The 24,804-nt window shown below is 46.6% G+C and overlaps 1 protein-coding gene across 1 annotated transcript in view; it reads right to left on the reverse strand.

Annotated features, from left to right (window-relative positions):
• LOC139751911 (protein big brother-like) overlaps positions 1 to 22,357 on the reverse strand; it is a 68,981-nt gene extending 46,624 nt beyond the window's left edge. Inside the window, 5 exon segments of the mRNA XM_071667601.1 lie at positions 15,001 to 15,090; positions 19,851 to 19,963; positions 19,966 to 20,008; positions 20,010 to 20,888; positions 22,295 to 22,357. Of these exon segments, the coding sequence (XP_071523702.1) occupies positions 15,001 to 15,090; positions 19,851 to 19,963; positions 19,966 to 20,008; positions 20,010 to 20,045 (282 nt within the window). The 5' untranslated portion in view covers positions 20,046 to 20,888; positions 22,295 to 22,357.
• Positions 22,358 to 24,804: the final 2,447 nt, after the last annotated feature.

Consider the following 24,804-nt stretch of genomic DNA (forward strand, 5'->3'; position numbering starts at 1 on the left):
GCGCTCGAGGGTGACACACACACACACACACACACGGACGGACGGACGCCGCTGTACGTCAATATTGAAGTTATCCATTGTTCTGGGGGTGAGTGGATTCGCACACGAACTGCTCGATGTATGTAATCACCACGACACATACTCGCCAGCGCGCGTATACTTAACTCTGTACTCACACATTAAGATGGAATATACGTATATCAAGTGTATGTATACTTTATGCTTAGATGTGCATATATAAGTATGTATGATCATCATAGAAATGAATCGACAGCAAATCGAATTGGAAGCTCTTGGTTGTTATTGCCTCAGGGGCATCGTTAGGGTCTATGGGTATGATGAAGGGGTCTTTGACCTGATCCCTGAGGGTCAGGTCAAAGGCCAGGTCATCATACCGTAAGGTCGTAACGTCGTGCTCAGTGGGTTAACATCAACCCCAAAGCTAATTCAGATGAGATGACGCGGGATTAATAGAATTTTTTTTTCTAGGAGTATCAGATTATATTTAAAATCAGCTAATGAAAGAGTTGCGTCCATACAAGGGATATGAGTTAGATATGAAGTGTGCATAATCATGGATTCCAGGAGTGTTCGAAAACCTTGTGGTACAAAGGTCAATGCCAGGGGAATGGAAAACGGCAGATGTGGTGCCTTCTTTTTTGTGTGTGTTATCAAGAAGATAGGTTGTGGAATAGCCATTGACATGTGTGGTCTGTAGACCACTCACTGGAAGGGATAATCAAGAAATCAGTGGGATTATTTCCTGCACAGGAGGAAACGCCAAATAAGACACAACATGACTTCAGAGTCAAAAAAAAAAAAAAGAAATGATGTGTAACAAATCTTTTTGACTTCTTTGATGGACTAAGATCTCTTGTAGGTAATGGAGATGGATGGTTGCTTTGCGTAGTTCTTCGATTACCAGAGGCGCATATGAGTGTAATATCACACAAAGAATGATAGAAAACAGTGTGGAGGTGGGCGAGGAAAAATATTACGTGGGTGGGTGTGGGCGGGGGGGCGTCGATCTGAATTAACCTTAACGGCCTTGTGACGAGGACACGTCACAGGTGCCTCGTGTGACAGTTGGGGTAACGAGTAGCGTCCCACAAGGCTGGGAGTTGGGACCACCGGTGTTCCTGATGTCTGGATGATTCGTACGGCAGAACTGGATTATGTCCCGTGTAATGTTTGTCCATAGTGCTATACTCGTGATAGAAGATGCTATAATCATGATAGAAGATAGCGCTGTGTGTGTGTGTGTGTGTGTGTGTGTGTGTGTGTGTGTGTGTATGCGGGATTGTGATATACAGTGAGACAAGATGCTCTGACATGGGGGGGGGGGGTCATTCTCGTTCGCTTTTCACGAGGATGAACCACAAATTGTCGTCGTCCTGACTACCATACTGCAGGAGATACAGACACCTGTACGTGAAGGGAAATTGGAAGATAACATATCGCTAAGCCGAGCACCTGAACACCACAAATAACAATATGTAATAAAGAGGTACATTGCCTCCTGCTGAGTATAGACGGTTCCTTCTCCTATTTCGTACCTGTGCGGTACCTCAGAATGGAGAACCAGATACAGGTACCTTGTTAAACCTCATATTATGCTTACGTGTGAGTGGCATTCATTACCCATCTGTTTGGTAACATCTCTGGGGTATTGCAGGTACCCATGTCTTCCACTGTGTCTTGCAAACCCTGCGTGATGTATCAACAAGATCTTGAAGTGTTATGTAGTTGTCATCATTAGTATTTATCCTGCCAGCAAGTGTGTCGTGTGTATAGGTGTCTTACTGGCCCTAGTATGGGGTACTGCTCATGTATACGTGATGGATCTTCCTCGGTATTAGCCAGCGAGGGTCTTCCTCATTATCAGAGTGTGGGTCTTCCTCATTATCAGAGCGTGTGGGTCTTCCTCATTATTATTAGAGTGGGTCTTCCTCATCATGAAAGAGCGGGGGCATCAAACCTCCATCCTCCTCTCTGATTCCCCGGACATCATCACTTCGTGCCTCATTCCGTCGTGACGTTGCTCTCCTCCCACTACCATGCTGGCCGCTGCTCTCGTGTGTGTGTGTGTGTATCCTCTCCTCGGCCGCCCCCAATCCCCGCGACTCGTGACATGGCTGCTGCCTCCCTCAGTTTTTTGTGTATAGGGGAGTCCTAACACACGAGGATGGACCGTTGTGATGCTCCATTCTCTCCTGCCACGAACAGCGACACTGTAGCACTCGCTTCTCCCCCCCCCCCCTCTCTCTCTCTCTCTCTCTCTCTCTCTCTCTCTCTCTCTCTCTCTCTCTCTCTCTCTCTCTCTCCGCCGGTCTCACGGATCGTATGTGTCGCAGTTTCATCCGATGGTACAGTCTACGTTTGTGTGTGTGTCTTCCACCCCTTGCGTACCGCTGGTACAGTGTATGTGTTTACCCACGTCGCCAGAATGATAACTGATGTTTACGAAGTTGGCCAAATCCTCGTATGTTCTGAGTTCGACGAAGATATTGACAGAATTGTTCGAGGTTGATGTATAAAATCAGTTTGTATCAGGTTTTTCAAAGATGAATTTAAAGTTATCAGACAATACAGCCTCTTTATCCGTTCATATGTGTCCATTGTTTACCTTCTGGGCACACATGGTAAAGAAAATGGGAAAAGAATGGACATAATCCCTTTTATAAAAGTCGTTAAAGAAAAGAAAACTTGGAATTAAATGATAAATGAAACAAAGAAGGTAATGACAATAACAGTTGTAACACTATAGATGAAGAGGTCGGCTATAACATATAACAACAGTTGTAACTATAGATGAAGAGACCGATAACAGACTCGACCCTTGCTATAACGCTCTACCCCCAACCCCTCCCCCCCTCCCTCCCTCCCAGGACACGCGTCCAACCCCCCCCTCCTCCCCAGGGCCACGTGTGCCCCCCCTCCCCATCTATCTCATAACGTGTTATCTAGACTCGTTAAGTCATTTACCCGGTGCCGCTCGTTTACCTGTATTTACAGTTCTTACTAAAACTGGACACAGTTTCTGGCGTGACGTTTATTGTGTGAGTAGAAGTTATCGCTGAATTGCATCTTTTTTTAATTTACATAGTTAATGCCGGACACACGCACAGCGCACACACACACACACACACACACACACACACACACACACACACACACACACACATGTACACTTTACTAAGGCAGTTTGAAGAGCGGGTAACTAACCCTTCGAGGGAAAAACCAACCATCGCTTCTCATCCTTTGTCCCTCTATCTATAAGGTGAAAATAAAGGAGGGGAGGACTGCCAAGCTCTCTCTCTCTCTCTCTCTCTCTCTCTCTCTCTCTCTCTCTCTCTCTCTCTCTCTCTCTCTCTCTCTCCGCCGTCTACGTGACGCAGGCGATACGTGAGTTGTACCCCCCCCCCCCCCGATATCCCTAGGGATAAGTACACCATGAATTATATCCCACAGACACGTCGACCATCGCCGGCAGCAGCGCGGATAAGCCATCGCGCTGCGCCCAACAGTTGAACGGAACGGGTCGCAGGATCCGTCACACCATAACACTGGACGCGTTCGTAAGTCGCGTTGCGTCCAGACGGATGATTAAACCTCCGTTCTGAGCAGGACGGTGCGATCGTCGTGTACGACTGTTCCGTACTTGTGTGTGTGTGTCGGCTTGGCTTTTGACCTGACCCTCACACTTCAGGTCAGAGATTAGACTACGTCATCATACCGAGGGTGTCGTATCGTCGTGCCCGAGGGTCGTACCGTCGTGCCCGAGGGTCGTACCGTCGTGCTCAAGGAGATGAGCGAGACGTGTACCCTCCCGGCCGTGCGACGCGTTGGAGACCCTGGTCGTATAGCTAATGTTTTGAAGGACGGAGTTAAATATTTGATCGTATACGGCGAACGTACAGGCCACTACGATGTTACATGGTCGTACATGCCACACAGGCCAGTTTAGAAGCACATTTTCTGGCCAGACTACAAGACCAGGCATGTACGATGATATCTCGGCCGACGTACGAAAGCACACAGGTCTCCAAGGACGATAGGAAGGTCCCCACATTTCAAGTACAGATGTACGATAAATGTACGATGAAAACGGTGGTGGTGGAGAGGAGGGTCACGTGGGCGCACGCGCGTGCGGTAGAACAAGTATAACAGTCATGTCATACGCATGTGATCTAGAAAGTCATTTACATGAGTAATAAACAGTGGTACGATGGCCGCTCAAAGATGTATGATAATTGCAGGGGAGATGCGTGCGAGGAGCCGGGTGGTGTGCAGTTATCGTACATGGGAGTACGACAGTTTATAGGTTAAGTACGAAGATGACGACGCGATACGAGGGGGAACAGACGTCATTGATAACATCTGAATGTTGGATAAGCATCAGCGAGTCTGGGAGTGAGGTGAGAATACATGATACTAACCAAGTGTTCCAATGTACCTGTGTCGTGACGGAAGGGAATTACGGGATAAACATTAAGTGAAACACTGGAATGGGGTCGGGGTGGGGGAATTAAAAGATGATGTACGATAAGCGTCCGAAGAAAACGGGGGGAGGGGGGGGCCTCTCTCGAATTCGTCTGACAGGCGCGCGCGCGGATGTACGATACAATCGCCACAAGTTTTTTTTTTTTTTTTTAACAAGAATATCGTTGTGCGATAATTCCACAGTGTCGATCTCAAGATTACGTAGTGAACGACGACGTAAGAAAACGGGAACGTGCGATGGTTCTGGAGAGAATTGGGGATGTGGGGGTGTAACTGGAAGGCTAAGGAGGAGGAGGAGGAGGGGGTGAGGGTGGTCAGTGTGCGTGAGAGGGAACCATCGCAGACCAGGCGATGATATCAAGTAATTTTCTTATTTGCTGAACGTAAAGTGATTATATGATCCCAGGGTTCACACCTCCCCCGGGGCACGTGTACACCTCTGTGTGTGTGTGTGTGTGTGTGTGTGTGGTGTGTGTGTGTTTGTGTGTCTGAGTGTCAGTGTATGTGTAGTAGAAGGTGTTTTTGAGTGTTTACGTTTGTCTTGTGAGTTCATGTGTATGAAAATCTGTATCTGTGTGGTATATATATATATATATATATATATATATATATATATATATATATATATATATATATATATGTATATATATATATATTAAGAACAGAGGACTGGGCCCTTGAGGGAATATCCTCACCTGGCCCCCTTCTCTGTGCCTTCTTTTGAAAAAAAAAAACATATATATATATATATATATATATATATATATATAAAGAGAGAGAGAGAGAGAGAGAGAGAGAGAGAGAGAGAGAGAGAGAGAGAGAGAGAGAGAGAGAGAGTTACAGTAGACTATCGCTGGTCATTAAAGAGAGAGAGGGAGAGAGAGAGGGAAGACATATTAGTGATAGCGTGAGTGAGGGGGGTATATATATATATATAAGGTCGTAGATGGAAGCTGATTGGAAAGAGGAAATATGATCCACCTCAGTTTGGGTACAGAAAACGAGAAGCGCATCGCGCCCAAAACTGCTCATTTATCTCTCGTTATCGTAAACAATGGTGTAACGTATGTGACGTAACAACCGGCGGTATCACTTTTTATACCTCCCCCCCCCCGACACATCCTCCCCTCCTCCTCCTCCCCAGACACACCCTCCCCTCCCTTCCTCCCTCTCTCCTCCCCTCCTGGTGTAGAACGCTCTCGTGCGCGATAACATCTCTGGCGCACCTGTGCAGCTGGAAATTAAAAGCGGTCGGAGCGCGTACGTAATGTGGCTGATCCAACACGGAACCGGGCCTGTAACTCCCATTTTTTACGACCTGTAACCGCTCATGTAACATTACAGTAGACTACCGCTGGTCATTAAGGAGGGGAGAGAGAGAGAAAGAGAGAGGTCGTAATTTACGTTTAACGACCGTTGTAAGTGTTAGATTAACATGTTAGGAGTCGATAACATGAAATTAAATGTGATAGAGTCGGACATAGAAAATGGGGAGGGAGGGGGAAAGTGTTCCGTAAGACTTTGAATATTGAGGTTAGGTTAAAGACTCGAACTTTGTCTCGTGTTTGAAACACGTTCACATTTAAAGGTAGGTTGTTTGTCATTTTAGGTCGTTTGGCTATTAGGGCGTCAGTCCTACCACCTGCCAGGGTCGTTAAGGTCGTCAAGCCATTCACCCACTAATCGATCGATAAGCCATTCAAATCGTCTTCAGGTAGTAAGCATAATTCAAACTTAACATACACGCGTTATGTACGTGTTACCTTGCATGGCTCTCCCTCTGTATTGGAATACCTTACTAGATTTTAGAATTATTTATTATTATTATTATTATTATTATTATTATTATTATTATTATTATTATTATTGTTGTTGTTGTTTTACATGATACGTCTCGTTAGATCATATTGACATAACTTTGCTTCGTCAGTATGATGTATTACACCGAGTGGCAATTACAGGTCAGCGGTAGTTAGCGTAATCTGAACTATTGATCCTTGTTGTTTGATCAAGAACTATGTATGACGACGGAGATGGAGGGTATGCGGGTTTACGATTGTATCCTTAACGGTTAAGATGATGTTCATTATTGGTTGATGGTCGTAACGACCCCTGGCATCTGGTAGGTCTAATGACCAGTCAACCAACCAACCAACCGTTGGCGGACGCTTGAGCACGTCGGTGCCGTATTGCTCCAGGGTCGTACCGTCGTGCTCAACGGTCGTACCTTCGTGCTCCAGGGTCGTACCGTCGTGCTCAACGGTCGTACCTTCGTGCTCCAGGGTCGTACCGTCGTGCTCAACGGTCGTACCGTCGTGCTCCAGGGTCGTACCGTCGTGCTCCAGGGTCGTACCGTCGTGCTCGGAGACGTAACGTATTGCTCCAGGATCGTAACCATGCACTCAAATGAGGTAAGGAACTCAAGTTAGCATGTATAAATTATGTCTATATAGACTCATAAGTATAGCAATCGGTGTATAATGTACAGGATAAGTGGATTCTGTACGAAAAGCTAACACTTAGAAGCACTTAAGAAGAAGATTGCTGACTCACCTTCCCACACAAACGACCCGCTAACTACCAATAACTCGTCTAGGTGCTGTTCAAGGGTCATAACCATTTACGCGTAACTCTAGTAATACTACAAGATCAACGATCGTTTAAAATGATAACCACCACCCCTTTCCCCCCCACCTGGCTAATGACGAGCCATTACGGTCGTTAATGGTACCCCAAGAGAGCGAGGTTACGGTCTATAGTGTACCATAGTACGTGTGTATTAAGATAGTAAGTTTGTGTAGACAGTGTTATACTCGGCTCCCCCCCCCCCCCCCCCCCCAGGGTTGCTGGGGAGACGGAGGGGAGTTGGGGAGAATTCTGATGGGGTGTGCGAAGTGATGGTGTGGATTGTTCTCACTATCCCCTGGGACTATCCCACACTTCCTATCCCCTGGTCGTGTCCCACAGGCTCCCACCATGGCGGAGGAGCTCCCCGGGCCCCACACACACACACGCCCAGCTGCTCATCTCTCCCGTCCTAATTACCATTGCATGGCGATCGCCTTAAGTCAGGTAGTAATCTACTTTATAATATTGATTTAATTAGTGTGTGGCGGTCATTACAGGGGGCGTCCAGGCCATCCTCGAAGCCTTACCGCTGTTCACCATGATCACCCGCTACCCAACCCACGCTCCGTTTTTGTTTTTTTTTCCCACATCCCTCGCCCGTTTTCTTAATTGTAACGAACCTCAGGGCTGTCGATCTTGCCTTATATCACCGAGTAATTACTATTAATTAAGGCTAGGGGGGGAGGGGGAGTTAGAAGGATATCATTACAGATGTGTGTGTATTAATATTGACCCCCGGGCGGTGCAGCCAACACTTACGGAAGACGATAAACAAGAGGGAGTGTTGCGCGCGAAAGCGGCCGCGCGTGACGCTAGCAAAGGCGATTATCAGGTATTGTAAACACGGCGTAACGCGAGACCGGCCCGCTCACGTGTCGCTCGCTGGGGGCCGGATCCGGTAACACCACGCAGGGACTTCATGCTGTTTAGGGTGAAAGTGGCCCGTCTCGCTGCACGTATCGATAGGGTTAAGAGTCGGGGTGAAAGAGTGACCTTAGTTAACTATGGCCAGGGAAGGTGCTTGAAGGTGAAGGTTCTGCCATATATTATCGTAACAAGAAAAAGATTATTATATACATATCAGATGTAAAGCCGCCAGCAGACTGACACTAGACCATACAATGTTTATATATATATATACAATGTCAGACATTACATATATTTGTAACATAACGCCAAACATTATTTTCCTCAAATTAGAAATAGAATATTGTTCTTCTAGATAGTGCCGTCCTATGTTAAAGAAACACACGACTGTAAACAGGTCATGTTTATTTAAAGATCTATTTAGGAATGAGAAGGTTTGGGTAACGAACGATAGTGGGAGTTTGTGTAGACAGACATAAACAGAAACATGTCAGTAAACAGATATATACTTGATAAAGACAATTGAATAGACAGAAGTCAGTAGATAGGTATATGAGTAATAGGGATAGATGGAAATGTAAGGCAGGAGAGAAGGATAAGATAGACAGAAGTAAAGGAAGATAGACAGACAGAGACGAGATTAAGATGATAACAGAAAGGAAAAGAAAACGGGACAGTAGGGAATATGTAGATTGAGTTGTTCCACGTGTGATGTGGATTAAGGATTATCATATGTTGTGCTTGTTGGTTCCTGGTGCTGCCACCTGAGGGTCGACATCTTACCCACGAGCGACTTGTATTTGACCTTTCCCGTAGTGAACAGATTTTGACTCGCTTAACGACGCAAATTGAAATTTAAGATATATAAGGGGGAGGGGGGAGGTCTCTATGTTTGATGTGTTACACCGCGTTTTTCCCCGAAGGTATATATATATATATATATATATATATATATATATATATATATATATATATATATATATATATATATATATAATTCTTAAGAGTCCACGGGGAAAAATGAAACACGATTAAGTTCCCAAGTGCACTTTCGTGTAATAATCAGATCATCAGGGGAGACACAAAAGAAAATACATAACATTCAGTTGATATACAACGAAGAGACGCAGCTAGGACGCCATATGGTAAACATGCGATTGGTACAAGACAGACAAGGAGCGTATCATGAACTTACTGTTTTACAACTTTTATCAACAATAAAGCTATCCAATGTTGTATAAACCATCACTGATATTAATCACTAAGATGTAATCAGTGTTTGTGTATGTGTTTGTGTGTCTGTACACAACTCATCTAAGCTTCATGTGTTGAGGAGTGGGTAATCACCACCATGCTGCCACACTCACCTCTGCTCCCGTGCACCGGACGCGCGCTCCTCCTCACGTAGGGCCTTGCACGTGCGCCCACAGGCCTGACCCCGCACGTGCGCATCACGCTTCACCCCGCGCATGCGTCCGTCTATCGGCTGCGCACAGGCGACGCGCATAGACCCTCGTGACTTCACTACAACGGCATCAGGTTCCTACATCACTAAGATGCCTTTCAGCCAATCACTTTATCTATATCTAATAACTGATTTATCAGTTATCGTTGTATTTTTTGAAGGTCTTTATAGATCTGTTGGGGTCGTACAACACTTTGGTTCAAAACCAAAATTGGTTGGTTTGGTAATTGGGCTTTTGGCCTAGTTGCCCGCCAGGGTCGTTAAGGCCGTCGACGTCGAGTTATAACCACCAGTCAAGTCATTTTGAACAACTACGGCGAGTTTTTCAGGGTAATTCCCTCTGGGGCTCAGTCCTCTGTTCTTAGCGCTACCTCGCTAACGTGGGAGATGGCGAATATGTATGGCTCTTATTCACAACATATACTTTTTTTTTTCGTAAAGTTTCCAAACTTTGTTTTTCAAGGTGTCTTGAAAAGTAGAAGTGGTTGAGGATGACAGCAGACTCCTTGATAGTCTTATTAATTTAATCCATATATCTCTTATCCTAATATCATTGTGCCAACTTATCCTCGTGTTATCAGTAGTACAGATATGTACAGTGACGTCTGAGGTCCATCGTTAACCTCGGGAATGAGGTGGTTACCATATCTGGGACGTGTTTCAAACTTGTTCAAGAAACTCTTCATTGAATCAGTTAATGTGCTCAGTTATTAACTGAAAGTTTACCCTCCAATGATACGAAATTTAAACACGTTCAACTATAAAACGGAGACTCCAGTGTTGCCATAGAATATATATATATATATATATATATATATATATATATATATATATATATATATATATATATATATATATATACATATATATATTTTGTCGCTGTCTCCCGCGTTTGCGAGGTAGCGCAAGTAAACAGACGAAAGAAATAGCCCAACCCACCCCCCATACACATGTATATACATACGTCCACACACGCAAATATACATACCTACACAGCTTTCCATGGTTTACCCCAGACGCTTCACATGCCCTGATTCAATCCATTGACAGCACGTCAACCCCGGTATACCACATCGCTCCAATTCACTCTATTCCTTGCCCTCCTTTCACCCTCCTGCATGTTCAGGCCCCGATCACACAAAATCTTTTTCACTCCATCTTTCCACCTCCAATTTGGTCTCCCACTTATATATATATATGTATATATATATATATATATATATATATATATATATATATATATATATATATATATATATATATATATATATGTTCTGGAAGGAGGTAAATAAAGTGCGTAAGACAAGGGAGCAAATGGGAACTTCAGTGAAGGGCGCAAATGGGGAGGTGATAACAAGTAGTGGTGATGTGAGAAGGAGATGGAGTGAGTATTTTGAAGGTTTGTTGAATGTGTTTGATGATAGAGTGGCAGATATAGGGTGTTTTGGTCGAGGTGGTGTGCAAAGTGAGAGGGTTAGGGAAAATGATTTGGTAAACAGAGAAGAGGTAGTGAAAGCTTTGCGGAAGACGAAAGCCGGCAAGGCAGCAGGTTTGGATGGTATTGCAGTGGAATTTATTAAAAAAGGGGGTGACTGTATTGTTGACTGGTTGGTAAGGTTATTTAATGTATGTATGACTCATGGTGAGGTGCCTGAGGATTGGCGGAATGCGTGCATAGTGCCATTGTACAAAGGCAAAGGGGATAAGAGTGAGTGCTCAAATTACAGAGGTATAAGTTTGTTGAGTATTCCTGGTAAATTATATGGGAGGGTATTGATTGAGAGGGTGAAGGCATGTACAGAGCATCAGATTGGGGAAGAGCAGTGTGGTTTCAGAAGTGGTAGAGGATGTGTGGATCAGGTGTTTGCTTTGAAGAATGTATGTGAGAAATACTTAGAAAAGCAAATAGATTTGTATGTAGCATTTATGGATCTGGAGAAGGCATATGATAGAGTTGATAGAGATGCTCTGTGGAAGGTATTAAGAATATATGGTGTGGGAGGCAAGTTGTTAGAAGCAGTGAAAAGTTTTTATCGAGGATGTAAGGCATGTGTACGTGTAGGAAGAGAGGAAAGTGATTGGTTCTCAGTGAATGTAGGTTTGCGACAGGGGTGTGTGATGTCTCCATGGTTGTTTAATTTGTTTATGGATGGGGTTGTTAGGGAGGTAAATGCAAGAGTTTTGGAAAGAGGGGCAAGTATGAAGTCTGTTGGGGATGAGAGAGCTTGGGAAGTGAGTCAGTTGTTGTTCGCTGATGATACAGCGCTGGTGGCTGATTCATGTGAGAAACTGCAGAAGCTGGTGACTGAGTTTGGTAAAGTGTGTGGAAGAAGAAAGTTAAGAGTAAATGTGAATAAGAGTAAGGTTATTAGGTACAGTAGGGTTGAGGGTCAAGTCAATTGGGAGGTGAGTTTGAATGGAGAAAAACTGGAGGAAGTGAAGTGTTTTAGATATCTGGGAGTGGATCTGGCAGCGGATGGAACCATGGAAGCGGAAGTGGATCATAGGGTGGGGGAGGGGGCGAAAATTCTGGGGGCCTTGAAGAATGTGTGGAAGTCGAGAACATTATCTCGGAAAGCAAAAATGGGTATGTTTGAAGGAATAGTGGTTCCAACAATGTTGTATGGTTGCGAGGCGTGGGCTATGGATAGAGTTGTGCGCAGGAGGATGGATGTGCTGGAAATGAGATGTTTGAGGACAATGTGTGGTGTGAGGTGGTTTGATCGAGTGAGTAACGTAAGGGTAAGAGAGATGTGTGGAAATAAAAAGAGCGTGGTTGAGAGAGCAGAGGAGGGTGTTTTGAAGTGGTTTGGGCACATGGAGAGAATGAGTGAGGAAAGATTGACCAAGAGGATATATGTGTCGGAGGTGGAGGGAACGAGGAGAAGAGGGAGACCAAATTGGAGGTGGAAAGATGGAGTGAAAAAGATTTTGTGTGATCGGGGCCTGAACATGCAGGAGGGTGAAAGGAGGGCAAGGAATAGAGTGAATTGGAGCGATGTTGTATACCGGGGTTGACGTGCTGTCAGTGGATTGAATCAGGGCATGTGAAGCGTCTGGGGAAAACCATGGAAGGCTGTGTAGGTATGTATATTTGCGTGTGTGGACGTGTGTATATACATGTGTATGGGGGGGGGGGGTTGGGCCATTCCTTTCGTTTGTTTCCTTGCGCTACCTCGCAAACGCGGGAGACAGCGACAAAGTATAAAAAAAAAAAAAAAAAAAAAAATATATATATACATATTCCTATGAGTCCGCGGGGAAAATGAAACACGACAAGTTCCCAAGTGCACTTTCGAGTTTAATCACATCATCAGGGGAGATACAAGAAAGAAATACAACAGTCAGTTGATATACAGCGAAGAGACGTAGCTAGGACGCGAACCGTTAAAGATAGCTGTACTGTTGCCCGTTCACAACAGTGGCGTTAACGGAACATTAAATTCGTGGATCCGTTGCCACTTCACGGAGTTAAATTTCTCCTCGTAATAAAATTTCAGTATTTTTTTCTTTTTTTTTTCTTTTGCGTCTGCTGCGTTGCTCTTCAGCCAGCTCAATTATCTTGTAAATTGGCGTTTGCGAGTTCAGATCTCCCTCCTGATTGGCCGTCGCCTGCGGGCCAATCGCAGAAGTGGTCTCACGGTGATGAAGGAGCGTTGACAGCACTGTATGGGTTGGGGTTGGGGGGGGGCTGCTGGTGGCCCGCCTGGGTGAGAGGGGGTGTTCCTTGCACTCAAGGGTCAGAGTGCACGTGGCCCGTGTGATGTGCACCGAACACCACACCACTCGTGAAGTGCACTCACACACTCACTCATGCGTGAGGCTAAAAGGCGTGGGGTTGAGGAGGGGGAGGGGGGGGGTACTGGCTAGGAGGGCTCTCTCTCTCTCTCTCTCTCTCTCTCTCTCTCTCTCTCTCTCTCTCTCTCTCTCTCTCTCTCTCTCTCTGCGCGCGCGCAGTTCCTGGCCACTCCTTTGCCAAACTACCCGCCTCAGGTAACCACCCTTCTTAACCACCAGGTCACCACGGTGGTGCAGGGAAGTGGCTGACATGGGCGCGGGTTCGAATCTGATACATTTATCCCCGGGTTCGAGGAACCGCCATAACAAGAGGCGTCCATACATATGTAACACAGTTAGTGAAGTTAAGGAGCTTAACAACCAAACTACCGTATTACAGTCCGGTAGATCCTTGAGCGCGATGGTACGACCCCAGGCCGTTATACCTAAGGGTCGTACCGTCGTACTCAAGGGTCGCTTCGTCGTGTTCAAGGGTCGTACCGTCGTGCTCGAGGGTCGTACTGCCGTGCTCAAAGGGTTTTTGGACCAGTACTCCCATGTGATGACAGACAAGCCAACGACCATTACCGACCAACCCCCACCGCCCTAATGACCACACACACCACCACAAACAAGCTGACGACCGTATTACCGAACTAGCCATTCACGTGAGCGCAAACAAACATGAACTAGGGAGGGGGAGGGGGATGAATCGCTATGGTTGTCATCCTTAACTACCATGAATGGTGAGGGTTCACTCCATGGGTCACACCTTTATATATATATATATATATATATATATATATATATATATATATATATATATATATATATATATATATATGTATCTCAGTTATAGTTTGTCTTAGACTACAAAATGCAGAGGTAAATTACAGCAGTAATGTAAATACAGTATGTAACAAAGTGTAGAAGAATATGATCTTAACATGTACAGAGTACAGTGCACCTCAAAGCATGTACACTCGGTGTTGTACGCTGTGAGGGTGTTATGCAGGGAGGACTGTCTATCAGAGAATATACACAGACTACACAGTACATTAGAGGTGTACTACACACCCTGATACACTCTTAAGATGATGTAAACAAGTACACAGAACTTGGTGCATAGGCAAGAACGATTACAGGGTGTACATAGTACACCTTAGAGGAGAGAGATCAAGTGTAGTATACATTAGTGTACCCTAGAGGAATTGAATAGATTGTACAGTGTATTTCTAGAGGACTAGCCGAGTGTAATTAAGAAGTGCACAGTGTAGTACGTCATGAGTCAGACGGAAGGTGTAGTATACCCCAGGGAAGGTACACAGCTGTGCCGGTCAGAGATACCTCAAAGGGTGTACAAGAGCTGTAGGTACACATTAGAGATAGTACAGGGGTAGTACACCCGAGAGATAGTACGGAAGTATAGTACTCTCCATAAGACAGTACACAAGGTGTAATACACCCCATTAGATAGTACACCATGTATAGTGCACCTCAAGGTTTAGTACTCCCTTCATGCAGCCCCGGGGTGTAGTACACCCCACAGGAAGTAGAGAAGGTGTAGCACATCCAAGAGGAAGTACGATGTAGTACACCTAACCCATAATAGAGGTTCAGTACACATTATAGGTAGAAGAGAGGGTGTAGTACACCTGACCCATAGTAGAGGGTCAGTACACAACGTGTGTAGTACTACATATGCTGTGTGCTGAGGTAGTAGAGAGGGTGTAGTACAGCAGGACAGGTGTAGTACTCACGATTTCTGTGTAGCCGTCCCTACACTGCGTCTGGAACTTCTGGCGTCTCTCCTCTGATGGCCGATCTCGATACCCGGTGTACCGCACCTGCTGTGGTACACACCGTTAGTACTGTACCGTGTACCGCACCTGCTGTGGTACACACTGTTAGTACTGTACCGTGTTGACTGTACCCTGTGTAACGCGTGTTCTGTGTACCGCAGCTGCTGTGGTACACACCGTTAGTGCTGTAACGTGTTGACTGTACCCTGTGTAACATGTGTTAAGTGTACCACAGCTGCTGTGGTACACACCGTTAGTACTGTACCGTGTTGACTGTACCCCTGTGTAACGTGTGTTCTGTGTACCGCTGCTGCTGTGGTGCACACCGTTGGTACTGTACCGTGTACCCTCGTGTACAGCGCCTGCCGTGAAACACAGTGTTAAGGTCATACTGTATTAAGGTACACATAGAAATGTAGATGAATGATAAATGATATATATTAAGGTACACATAGAAATGTAGATGAATGATACATGATATATATTAAGGTACACATAGAAATATAGATGAATGATAAATGATATATATTTTACCCGCTGATGTCGACGGTACGACCGTTCACCACGACGGTACGACTCTTGGGTATGTTGACCTGGCCTTTGATCTTAGCGTTAACAGGTCGGGCCATCATACGCAGGGGTCGTACCGTCGTGCACAAGGGTTGTACCGTAGTGCACAAGGGTCGTACCGTCGTGCACAAGAGTTGTACCGTAGTGCACAAGGATCGTACCTGCGTGCACAAGGGTCGTACCGTCGTGCTCAAAGGGTCGTACCGTCGTGCACAAAGGGTCGTACCTGCGTGCACAAGGGTCGTACCGTCGTGCTCAAGGATCGTACCTGCGTGCTCAAGGGTCGTACCGTCGTGCACAAGGGTCGTACCGTCGTGCTTAAGGGTTTAAGTTTAGAACATTTTCTGATAACATTTCAGGAACATATAGAGTCGAATACGATGCTCTCTCACCAAGACTCTAGATCTACCCTTAGAGCTCTACCAAGGCTTTGGATGCACCCTTAGAGATCTACCAAGGCTCTAGACTTACCCCTCAGCTCTACCAAGGCTCTAGACTTACCCATAGAGCTCTACCAGGGCTCTAGACCTACTTCTCAGCTCTACCAAGGCTCTAGACTTACCCATAGAGCTCTACCAGGGCTCTAGACCTACTTCTCAGCTCTACCAAGGCTCTAGACTTACCCCCAGAGCTCTACCAAGGCTCTAGACTTACCCCCAGAGCTCTGCCAAGGCTGTAGACTTACCCCCAGAGCTCTACCAAGGCTCTAGACTACCCCCAGAGCTCTGCCAAGGCTCTAGACTTACCCCCAGAGCTCTAGCAAGGCTCTAGACCTACTTCTCAGCTCTGTCAAGGGTCTAGACTTACCCCCAGAGCTCTGCTAAGGCTCTAATTTTACCCTTAAAGCTCTAGCAAGTACCTAGACTTCCCCTCGGAGCCTTACATAGACTCTAGACTTACCTAGAAGCTTTACATGAGCTCTAACCTTACCTCAGTGAGAGCCTTGTTAGGGCTCTATATTTCTCTGGATCCTCACCACACTAGACCCCTGCAGAGTATAGCTGACCGTGCTATACCTGAGATGACAGTATAGCTGGCCGTGCTGTACCTGAGATGACAGTATAGCTGACGGTGCTCTACCTGGGATGACAATATAGCTGACGGTGCTCTACCTGGGATGACAGTATAGCTGACGGTGCTCTACCTGGGATGACAGTATAGCTGACGGTGCTCTACCTGGGATGACAGTATAGCTGACGGTGCTCTACCTGGGATGACAGTATAGCTGACGGTGCTCTACCTGGGATGACAGTATAGCTGACGGTGCTCTACCTGGGATGACAGTATAGCTGACGGTGCTCTACCTGGGATGACAGTATAGCTGACCGTGCTATACCTGGGATGACAGTATAGCTGACCGTGCTATACCTGGGATGACAGTATAGCTGACCGTGCTATACCTGGGATGATAGTATAGCTGACGGTGCTATACTGGGATGACAGTATAGCTGATAATGCTATACCGTTGAGGGGCACTTCTCTATCCCCGGAACCAGTTTAAGACAGCCACTTACACTTATCACAGCCGGTGAGTATATTTACATGATAAATGAGTGTACTTAGATATAAGTGAGGGTGCTTAAGCAATAAGTGAGGGCACTTATATAAGTGAGTGTGCATGAACGAGAAGTGAGCGTATCTAAATGATAAAGTGAATGTACTTGAAAGCGATAAGGAAGTGAATCTACATAAGTGAGCGCACCGAAATGATAAGTGAGAGTTGTTAAGTAGCCTTGGGTACTTTATACGATACTTTATGTGGCGACCGCTCGCTCTGGTGTACCATTATCTTGCCGCTTCGGTCATGAAGTCATTTGGGGCGGACTTTCCGCCACTTTACATGTTTGACTAGATCATCATCCTCGCTTTAAGGGGGGGGGGGGTGTTTTTTATGGCGTTTTCTTGCCCCGATGATTTGGCGCGATGATGTAAAGTATTCGGGGGTGAGGGGGGGTGAGGGGGGGGGTCGTGACGTGGTAAGTACTCGTGTGTTGGAGGTTGTGACGTCAGAGTGCTGTGTGCACTTCAAAACTGGTCGTGCCTGCAGACCGCACCGTCCTGGACCTGTCGTTCACCTGGCGAGGTTTGCAACGAGGTAATCACCCCAATCACCATCGTTAACCACCTCCTCGTTACCTCGGGCCTTCCCCACGTCATCAGCTCGTTGAACTTCCGCTCTCGTTTTGAGGCAAGGAATCGCGCGGGACTGCTTCCCTGAACCACCCCCACCCTCGTTTATTACCGTTAGCCAAACGAGGTGATTAGACATGATGGAGGTCTTTATAGGGTCGGGAGTCGTTGATGACAAGCAGCGTCATCCGTAACCGTCAGCGTCGCAAATGATGACGCAAGGTCGCAAATGATGACGCAAGATGACCCCCCAGTAAGGGCGTCCCAGTGTGGCAGAGAAACAGCCTGGGAGCCAGCAGATGCCTCGCGGAACACCTCCCTCCCTCCTCCTGCTGCTGCTGGAGTTCACCATGCTGACGGATCCTCCCTGCAGAGTCAGGGTGTTATAACGTCCCTGTCATCTGTAGGTAAGACGACGACACTTTCTTACGTCCCACGATCCACTTGTGAGGCAGACTTGACCCACCCCGCTTTGTGGTCGGTTAAAGCCCCCTCCTCTTCTCCCTCTTCCTCTTCCTCTTCTTCTTCTTCTTCTTCTTCTTCCTCTTCTTCTTCTCTACCCCCGTGGCCCGTGGTGTTCTCTGTGACGTCAGGTCACGCATGAGTCGAAACCCTTTTGAAAAGACTGAAATTAATGATGATAAAAGTTGTCCTTCCCTGACCCCTCGCTGACCTGCCTGTCATATATATATATATATATATATATATATATATATATATATATATACACATATATATTATTTCCATTGTCACAGAAGATATTTGTGATATGAGCTTACGTAATTTATGTATTTATGTTTTATGAAATTTATCTATTTTTATGTAAATTTGTGATAATAATCTTTATATTCTTATATAACATTTATGTCTAATTTCCTTGTGCCTGCAAATTACACCATTTTTTATTCTAATATACTTTGTTGTAATTTATCTCATGAAATTGACTTAATTTCTGTTATCAAATTTGTCATTTTTTTTTTATTTTTTGTAACTTGTCTTTTTCTTCTTTTTTTCTTCAATATTTGTGTATTTTCCCCACCAGTTGTGCGTGATGAGGTCATTACTTCTCACAGCTGTTGACAACGGGATAATATATTTGCATTATTTGTACATATATTTAAACGGCGTTTAAAAATAATGTTGTTGTGCGTACTCAAAAGTTAATTGCATGTGCACGACGGTACGACCCTTGAGAGCACGACGTTGCGACCCTTGAACACTACGGTACGACCCTTGACCACGACGGTACGACCCTTGACCACGACGGTACGACCCTTGACCACGACGGTACGACCCTTGACAGCACGACCGTCAATTATGATGACCTGACCTTTCCCTTGATGAACCTTCCTCCCACTAGGGCCTTCAGTGATTCATCTCAGACCCTCCTGAACCTGGTAGAATCTACCAGACTCATCATAACCACGCAAGACTCACTCCTAGAGCTTATACCCTGGTAGACTCGTCTCGGGAACCCTGGTAAAGGTTCCACAGGGCTCTGGTAGACTTATTGATGTTCTGAAAGAACCCTGGTAGACTCATTTCAGACCCCCTCCACCTACTCCCTGGTAGACTCACATAGATTCCTGCTAGGCTGGAAGAATCCTGGTAGACTCATCCTTGACCCTTTGTGAACTCCTATGGCCTCTGGTAGACTTACCTCAGACCTCTGGTAGACTCATCTGACCCTGATAGACTCATCAGGATCCTGGTAGTAGACTCACCAGACCCTTGGTAGATTCATCAGGCCCTTGGCAGACTCATGAGACCCCTGGTAGACTCACCAGAGCCCTGCTAGACTCATCAGACTCCTGCTAGACTCATCAGACCCCTGCTAGACTCACCCTAAGCCACTGGTAGACTCATCAGACCCCTGGTAGACTGACCCCAAGCCATTGGTAGACTCACCAGACCCCTGGTAGACTTACTAGACCCATTTTAGAGAAGCTAGCCCCCTGGTCGACTCTCCATAGCCCGTGGTAGCCCCTTGGTCGACTGTCCCTAGCCCGTGGTAGCCCCTTGGTCGACTCTCCCTAGCTCCTGGTAGCCCCCTGGTCGACCCCTGGTAGCCCCCTGGTCGACCCCTGGTAGCCCCCTGGTCGACTCACCTCAGTCTCTCGTGCCAGGCGGCGGAAAAGCTCGTCCGACTCAAACTTGGCCTTCTGGTCGGGCACGACGCGCGGCATCTTGAACATGAGCCGCGGCTTGGGCGGCTGCGGCTGCGGCTCGTACAGGGTGGGCAACGGCGACTCGTAGTGCGGCAACATCGTCGTCGACACCGGCATCTGCTCGTTCATCATCATGGCAACGACGGCTCGTTGACCGCGGTCAAAGAGCGGGGACACAGAAGGCTCGTTGAACGTCTCTGGTATATAACGGGATCTCCCGCACTCGCTCGTTTAACAGCACTAGAGGTGCAGTCGTGTCTCGTTTAACCGTACTATGGCTCGTTTTACAGACTTTAGGGGTGCAGTCTAGTTCGTTTAACCGTACTGTGGGCCGTTGAACAGCACTCTATACAGTCCAGTGCCGGCTCGTTTAACTGCACTGCCTCGTTTTGAACGCACTCCAGTCCAACGCACTTTACCAGCAGCTGACGCACCTTAGCTCCAACAGACTCTAACGGCGTCGACCTGGCCTGACTAACGCACTCTTAGAACCGTTTAGAGCAAGGTTCGTTGGAACGCACTCTGGCTCCTGCCTCAGTCGTTGTAGGCTTGTGTTACCGCACTCGTTCGCAACAGACTCTTCTGTAGGCCACTGTATCCTGTATAACACACTCAGGCTTCTTCATATATCGTCTATACCGCACTCAAAGTCCCTTTTATATATATATATTATATAACTTACACTGTGTTCCTCATATATATATATATAACGCACTCTTTAAGTTCTTTATATTCCTGTTAGACACACTTCATATATATATATATATATATTTTTCCTTGTACTTTACTCGCACTGTTTTAAGTTTTCCTGTTGTATCCTGCCGTCTGTGTGTGTGTGTGTGTGTGTGTGTGTGTCTGTTCTCTCTGTATCCTGTTAACAGTGGCTGTTTTGTTCCTTGATGTATCCTGCCGGCGCTGCTCTAGGCCTTGGATATATATAGATATTATCCTGCCTGACACCTGGACTCCTTTGATATCCTGTCAATAGATGTGCGTATAGGATTATATCCTGCCACCCGAACTACATATACTCTCTGTGGTATATCCTGCCACACGCACGATATACTAACATATTATGTTCTGTGTGTCCATGATATATCATGCCAGTCCATAGTGTACATCCTGTCATTATGAAATAGGATACCCCCCTCCCCCCAGAGATATCCTGATATCCTGCCTGATAAGCGGTATCGTACCATAGTACCTCCAGAGATGTCCTGCCATAGTACCCCCAGAGATAACATGTTATCCTGCCTGTTAGACGTTATGTTATCATGTTAACCCCAGAGATAACATGTTATCCTGCCTGTTAGATGGTATCCTATCATGTCATCCCCAGAGATAACATGTTATCCTGCCTGTTAGATGGTATCCTATCCTGTCATCCCCAGAGATATCATGTTATCCTGCCGACTGTGAACTGGGTCCTTCCCTCTGTTATCAGGATGATATAACATGATAACAACCCTGTTATCTGTTATCTTTTTTCCTCCCACTTTACAGTGTTGACCTTGATGCGTGTAACATGTTGAATATATCCTGCCCACGTTGTGTTAATGTATGTGTGTCTTATGTTAACTGTATCCTGCCACACCTTCGACTGTATCCTGGCACACCTTGACTGTATCCACTCACACTTTAACACCATTTGCCATATTCTCGCTGTACCTTGGTATGCCTTAACTGTATCCTGCCACAATATGGCTGTATCCTACCACATAGCTGTATCCTATCCCATGATTGTGTCCTACAACATAACTGTATTCTGTAACGTAGCTGTATCCCGCCACAACATAACTGCCTCCTACTACATACCAGTAACCGTGCCACTACATGGCTGTATCCAGCCACACCGTAGCTGTATCCTGCCACAACATAGCAGCATCCTTCCACAATACAGCTGTATCTTACCAGGAACCACAGCTGTACCTCACCACATAACGGCACCCGTCCTCGACGTAGCTGTACCTGGCCACAACATAGCTGTATCCTACCCTGCCACATGGCTGTAACCTGCCGAACCAGTACATTTCCTGTCGTGCGCCTCCATTACGCACGGCCTCTCCTGCGATATATTGTGTGTGGTGCCTTACTTGACACACCCCCCACCCCCCTTCACTGTAGCGTTGTACCCGCGTCACTCCGTCGTGACGCCTGTAACAAGTCACACCGTATCGGCTGTAACACAAGGTAACATTGGTGTAGAGGACCGGATGGTGATTGGGGGGGAGGTGTGTGAGTAAACCCTCTGTGCACCATCTGTGTCCCCTTCTGCAGACGGCCCACCACCACCTGACGGCGGGAAGGGCGCCAGCTGACGGCGTAGTCATCGAAATGCGTAATTTGAATGAGAAGATGGTGAGCGGGTGGGTCGCTGCACGCACTTGTGAGTGGGGGGAAGATGGGAGGCGTCTCTCACTTCTGCACCGATCACTGGATAACACCCAACTGACCACCTGCCGATCCGGAGCCTCCATTGATCAGGCCACGCCCCCTCGTAATTGCCGTGCGTGATTGGCGGGCGAGAGGTCCCCGGAGGCGGGTTATGGGCGGGGCGAGTGGCATCGGGGTAGAGGGTCGAGGGAGGAGCCTTGAATGTGATTGGTTTAGGGGGAGGTCGATGGGTGGAGTCGGGGGCGGGGCTATTCCAACGCACACATCCCCGCGCATGTAAACACAAGTGTTGGAGGACGTGTACACACACACACACACACACACGTATCGACTCTTCCAGAAACATGATTCTCGAGTGTTGGGATTCGAACCCTGGACACCCACTCCCTCCCCACACCCGATACACCACGTCTCCTCAACGCCTTATAACACCACTACGGTCGTCACGTTTGATGTAGTCACACTGGTAACTGTCACACCGTCACACACCGACTGTCACATCCATGTATCACCACCAACTGTGTCCATGTGTCACCACCACCTGAGGGTCCATGTTTCATCACCATCACCACCTGTTTGTACTTATGTCACCATCACCACCTGAGTGTCCATGTGTCACCACCTGGGTGTCCATATATCACCACCAGCTGAGTGTCCATGTGTCATTACCATCACCATCTGAGTGTCCATGTGTCATCACCACCTGAGTGTCCATGTGTCATTACCATCACCATCTGAGTGTCCATGTATTACCACCATCATCACCTGAGTGTCCATGTGTCATCACCACCTGAGTGTCCATGTGTCATTACCATCTGAGTGTCCATGTGTCATCACCATCACCTGAGTGATCATGTGTCACCACCATCATCACCTGAGTATCCATGTATCACCACCATTCCCACGTGAGTACACATGTATCACCATCATTCCCACGTGAGTGTCCATGTATCACCACCATTCCCACGTGAGTACACATGTATCACCACCATTCCCACGTGAGTACACATGTATCACCACCATTCCCACGTGAGTACACATGTATCACCACCATTCCCACGTGAGTACACATGTATCACCACCATTCCCACGTGAGTACACATGTATCACCACCATTCCCACGTGAGTACACGTGTATCACCACCATTCCCACGTGAGTACACATGTATCACCACCATTCCCACGTGAGTACACATGTATCACCACCATTCCCACGTGAGTACACGTGTATCACCACCATTCCCACGTGAGTACACATGTATCACCACCATTCCCACGTGAGTACACATGTAATCACCACCATTCCCACGTGAGTACACGTGTATCACCACCATTCCCACGTGAGTACACATGTATCACCACCATTCCCACGTGAGTACACATGTATCACCACCATTCCCACGTGAGTACACATGTATCACCACCATTCCCACGTGAGTACACATGTATCACCACCATTCCCACGTGAGTGTGGTTGGTGTATGTGTCACCACCACACTGGTGGTCGTGGTACCACACTTCCGCCTCACTGTTCACATCCATCATCCCGTCGCCCGTTTTTTTTTTTTCACACCCGCCCGTTTTCAATGACGTCAGTAAGTCACGTGATCGATGACGAAAAAAAAAATGTTTATTCATGGTTTACGGTCGTGTTGTGTTGACAGTGTTGGGTGTACGTGGTGGTGTTACCGGTGTGCCCTACACACGTACACCTCAGACATACATACACATGCACCGCAAACACACGTACACACTTGCACAAACATACATACATACATATACACCATAAACATACATACATACACATACACTTTTGTGTATACATTGTTTTTTCTCATGTCTGTTCTCTCACAAGACGATCTTTCAGACACGTGTGTGTGTGTGTGTTTTGTTCTCGTGAACACCCAGGGAACTGGAGAACAAACTACACACACACACACACACACAACGTCAACGGAAGCAGATGTTATACTTGTGGGAGAACATGATTGGAACTGATGTTCACAGATGTTGGTAGTGACCGGGGAGGGAGCTACAGTTTGGATCAGAAAATGAAGAACATCAGGTGTTGTGGGGTCTGTTCAGACAGCTGTTCACAAGGAGAAAGATGTTTTGGGTAGCGTTTATAAGGGAGAGACGGTGGTAGACGGAGAGACGGGAATAGTCGGTGGTAGACGGAAAGACACGGACGTAGACGGGAAAAAAAAAGACGCTTTTTAGACGAATGAAAAAAAAAAAAAAAACGTAGACGAATGAATTGATTCGTGACAGTTTCACTTTCTAACTAGGAGGACATTGTCAGAAGAAATGACGTGATGATGGTTAACGGGAAGATGTTTTCTGTGTCGTGTGGTAAAAGCTATGTTTCAGGGCACAGTGGTGGTGGACGACGTGCCACCTGCAACATGGCCAAGATGGCCATTTAGACGAGCCATTTATAAAGGCCGTGTAAATGCCTGACCCAGAGGCCATATGGCCCATTCATACTCAAGAGGTGGCC

This window comes from Panulirus ornatus, chromosome 12 (assembly GCF_036320965.1).
Source record: "Panulirus ornatus isolate Po-2019 chromosome 12, ASM3632096v1, whole genome shotgun sequence".
Lineage (NCBI taxonomy): Eukaryota > Metazoa > Arthropoda > Malacostraca > Decapoda > Palinuridae > Panulirus > Panulirus ornatus.